The 5,070-nt window shown below is 32.2% G+C and overlaps 1 protein-coding gene across 1 annotated transcript; it reads right to left on the bottom strand.

Moving 5' to 3' along the window:
- Positions 1–2,391: 2,391 nt before the first annotated feature.
- On the bottom strand, positions 2,392–4,844 carry LOC149577759 (uncharacterized). Its single transcript, XM_089791580.1, has 4 exons — positions 4,301–4,844; positions 3,906–3,977; positions 2,772–2,975; positions 2,392–2,468 (listed from the first exon to the last, which is right to left on the bottom strand). Exons 1-4 carry the CDS (start codon positions 4,803–4,805, stop codon positions 2,392–2,394), a joined length of 858 nt encoding a protein of 285 aa, XP_089647706.1. The 5' UTR covers positions 4,806–4,844.
- Positions 4,845–5,070: the final 226 nt, after the last annotated feature.

Raw genomic sequence — 5,070 nt, 5'->3', positions numbered from 1 at the left:
AGGCCAGAGAGGCTGCTAGGGTAACCTTAGAGTTGACTCATGTGATGACACTTTTCCACATGAATATTAGGTTTCCTACGTGTCTTTTTTTACCTTTGGGATTAGAAGTTACTTGTGTACTTGGTATCTTTGAGATAGATTGCTATCAAGATTTCTTGACCTAGATTCTTGTTTGACTTTTGGATTGTTATTTGTTTGGGACTTGAGATTATCTTCTCAGCACAGTGGGAGTGGGCCATTTAGTTTGCATGAGGTCAAGTGGTAGTGGTTCTTATACCATTGAGATCTAACAACTAGATGTCGATGCTAGATGTACTTGTGCAGTTGTTCTTTTCTTCTTGTTTTGTGATTATGTTCTATGGTCATATTCTAGTATATTGTACTTTAATTATTTGAGATCCTATGGGATGTTGTATCTTATCATGATGTATATTCTTTTATCATTTCAACCCTGTGACTTGTATAGAGCATGATTATGCATTCTAGTCATGTCATGTGACATCTTATGTACTTGTATATTTTTTTAGGAGTATTTTTATACATGTAGTTATTCTATGACATGGACTTGGTTTATTTATCATATTTAATCTTATTAGAATGTGTGTGTGTGATTCAACATTATGGAACCCTTAAAAGATGTAAATGTTATTGTATTGCTTCCACTATGTTATATCTTATTGTTATTATCTTCAAAAAAAATTGTTTAGCAAACTTAGTGACTTAATAGGTTAATTTATTTTGGGTTCCCTAGCAGGGCATTACATATTATCCAATGATTGCAACTTGATTACAATCTATAATCCAGGTTATAGCTCAATACCACCACAAGAAGCTATTATCACATCAAATATACTATGCAATCCCTAACCATAAGCCATTTTATACAATTATTTTTGTTGCTTTAGGGTTAAAACTAGTTATAACATGTCGGCCCAAAATTTCCAATAAAGTAGCCTCCAAAAAAATTTCTTGGTGCCTACACCTACGAACCCTTGACAAAAACCCCCGCTCGGGCCCTGAACCCTGCCAAGTAATTATGGAGTATCTATAGTACTTCCTTGATCAATCACCACAAACTAACAATAGTCTTGACCACCATGTTGAGTTCAAATACAAAGGTTTGGGGATCCTTTCAAAACCTCATGTAAACTTGTCACACCCTTTTGGGTTGTTTGCTAATTACCTCTTGTTCAGTAGTAGCCCTTTGGTTGCGTGTTGTTGTTGGCCTTTCTAGCTAGCTTTACAATGTTGTATATGGCATGTTTGGCCTCTTGTTCTCTTGATAGTCTTTCTAACAAAGTATACAAATATTGTTGTTAGTGCAACATTAATGGCCCAGACTTGTAAATGCTAGTGCCTCTATTAATATGCTTTTTAATCTTTGAGACACCTTAGGGATGTGGTTTTATAAGGTCAACATCCCTATTTTGCTAACTAATTTAATCAAAAAGAAAATATATACTAAGCAAACACACACACATTTGTACTTAGAATCAAACTATGATATATATATTAAGAAACAAAATTATTTGAAGATAGATAACATAACATATGATCTTCATAATGTAATAGTCAAAAAGATCTCATGCAAAATGTGACACACATGATCAAACAAACCATATGCAAAATAAGTAGTCAAACATATTAAAAAACTAAAAAGAAATAAAATAATCAAATAACATTGTCCCATGTCTACTAATCGCCTTGCTTCCCATTATGTAGTCCTTTTCTAACATAGATTTATATTAAATATTTTTTTTATCTATCAACAAATATCTAAACAATCCAATAAGATTCATCGTATAACATATAATAACATATAATATGATAATCAAAATAATTAAATTAAATAGTCAAACTTATACTGTCATCTCTTATGTACATCCTTGCACAAGAACTTTTAACAAAGTACTATTAACAAAGTACATCACCCATCATTGTATCATGTAACCATCTTAAATTTTTATTCGATCCAAACAAATATGTTTGTATGACCAGAAAAAAGTTATATATATATAGCTTTCATTTTCCTCTTTTAATAAAAAATCTTACAATAATTTTAAATTCTTCTTGTCATCGTTATAAAAAAAAAACCTTCAAGCTGGCCTCAAGCTGAATAGAAAAAATCAAGCATTAAACTTTACAAAACGGTAGCCACCTTGTTGTCATTATTTCTGGTCTACCTTTAAACATATCCTTACCAATACTCCTCTAATATATGTTGATAGAAACCATTATACAATACCAAGCTTCTAATTAAAAATCAAACAATTTCTTATCATAAACTCCAAGGAAGCTTCCATAAATCTGTGGCTCTGAACTTTCTAGAAGCTTCCGAAACTCTCTAGAACCTTTCACAGTTCTATGAAACTTTCTAATCAATAAGCATAGTTATCTACGCATGGCTTGATTTGGTGGAGCTGCCATTCCAGCATTTGGCAGTGGTCTTTCTTGATTTCCAGCCCATCCTTTTAAAAAAAAAAAAAAACCCACTTTCAGTACAGCTCCATGAAAACTATCTACAATATCGAAAGATTACAAGAGATATTGTAGAACAATAGGAAATATTGTATCAAATTTAATTGTAGAACAATAGGAAATATTGTATCAAATTTTGTTACTAGACTCGATTTATACTATCAAATCTAGAAACAGAATTCAATATTAGTAATTTTGTTTCTAGATTTGATATACACGATCAAATCCAAAAACAAAATTCGATATTAATATTGTATTGTGGAAATTTTATATTGTTAAATGAAATATCATACCAAGGCCTGGATGGAGTCCTCGGCTTTTAAGCTCCCTGTATTCTTGACACAATGCACAGGGCAAAAACAAAAAATGAACCAGGGCATCCATTATTGGAGCTTCTTCTAAATTGTATTTTTTTCTTAGCCTGGTTCTGTATGAGAAAGTATATACCCAGGGACATGCAATCAGGATGGAGAACATAGATCCAGCCATGGCACATGCTGCAACAACCAAGTACCCAAATACATCAATAGTGATTTATTGAAGAATTGCTATTTTAATTATAATTTACATTTGATAATATTTGTTTTTTAGTTAATAAATTTAATCTAAATAGAAGTTGTCAACTCTTTCGAAACTGAATTGAAAATATACAACTTAAATCATATTCAAATAGAAAGGAGAGATGGCAATCATAATATTTTCTAGGTCAATACTAAATTGACAAACAATGCCTATACCATTCAAATTGTTTTCAAGGGGTAAAGAAATAAAAAATAATTTTTTAAAATATCAAATACATATATATTTTAATCTAAATTTGGATAAAATTTAATGATTCATTCAACTTTTGGTATTTCAGAAACAATTTTTTAAAGAGACAATGACTTACAATTGTAACTTTGAAAGTACTGGTCAAAACTATTAAACATATTATATGAAAGGCTTATCAACCAAGCTATTGTAAAGCTATAGAAAGTAATATTAAGACTAATAAATAGATATTTTATTTACAGACATGATTCAAATGTTTAAATTTTGAGTCAAACTTATTAATTCATATTTTATGATTGATTATTTACAGAAACCTATCTTTAATGAAGAACAATATTAAGACTATCCAATGACCTCGAGGTAACCACTCTTAATCTTTAAAGAGAATCAACTTCGGACTAAATAATATCAAGTTTTTATTGCTGTTTTTGGAATAGATTGTGTGTAAGTTTTTTCTAATCAATGTTTCTAATTTCGCACTCCAAGATGAGATATAGATAATAGGTCGCAAAGTATGATTGGAAACATTAATTAAGAAACTTACACACAATCTAATCTAAAAATAGCATAAAAGAATCAGATTATAGCTCAAATCTCATATCATTAATACCAGACTTCTAAGCTCAAAATACTTAAAATATCAGAGAGAAGCTCACTAGTTTGGCCTTCGTCTACAATCTCTGCAATTTGGCCGAATGTAATACAAGGAGAAACAGCAGTTGCAGCACCTGTCAACCAAAACATGAAAATATTATATTAAGAACAAGAAGATTTCCACAAACCATATGAAACTATCAATTTTATGCTTGTGAATTTGATTGTGTGATTATTTTTGCATTGGTGTTTCAGATCACTTTTTCACGGTGCTCTCCTTCTCTTATTCCGATGATAGATCACAGAATGTGATCCAAAACATCAATACAAAATAATCACACAATCAAATACATAAACATAAAATTGATAATATTAGACAATCATCACTACATCACATACACATATAACTATTCATGAAACAAAGGAAAATGAAGAGATTGTAAATGATTTGCAGTACAATTGGTATCATCTAGTTGGCAGTCAAAGAGCCCTGAGCTCCACATTTGGCGGGGAGGGTGCTGAGCAAATGGAGATGGAGGTGGGTAAGTCCTGTTCTGAGCTTGGTAAGGAGAAGGGTATACATTGGGCACATTGGATGAATCATAACCGCCATTAATGGGGTTTGCATTGGGATAAGCAGGGGAATAAGACACTTTGGATGAATCATAAGTGCCATTGTTGTGATAAGGAGAGGATTTGGGGGACACCTTTGATGAATAATGGGCACCATTGCCATTAGTGGGATTGGGATAAGAAGGGTATTGAGAAGGGGGTGTGGAATATGAATGATGGCTTCCATTGCCATTGCCATTATCAGTACTGGGAGGGTATTCAGATGGATCATGGTTGCCATTATCAGGAACAGGATAAGAAGGAGGAGGGTATTTAGATGAATCATCAATGCCATTGTTGAGATTGGGATCATCAATATTATAATTGAAATCTGCTTGTGAATCTCCCATCTTCACAATTCCTACTTCTCTCTCTTCTTCCTTGCTGTGTTGTGTATAATCTTAACTTGAGCAACACAGTCTCTATGCAGAAAATGTTTCTCTTGCTCTTGTCATTATATATTGAGATGAGTAGGTGGTGATTGTCAATGGTGTATGAACAGATTTAGTTGTCATCGATGGATTTGCAGAGATTTGACTTGAATGAAATTTGGGTGAGTTGGATTTGCTTTGAATATGAGAGAGGCACGTTGGTTTCCGCCAATTGTGGCCAAAG

The sequence above is a fragment of the Cupressus sempervirens genome, chromosome 1, assembly GCF_028749045.1.
Source record: "Cupressus sempervirens isolate cs-2001-9-10 chromosome 1, ASM2874904v1, whole genome shotgun sequence".
In the NCBI taxonomy this organism is placed as follows: domain Eukaryota; kingdom Viridiplantae; phylum Streptophyta; class Pinopsida; order Cupressales; family Cupressaceae; genus Cupressus; species Cupressus sempervirens.
This window is presented reverse-complemented; position numbering and strand designations above follow the sequence as displayed.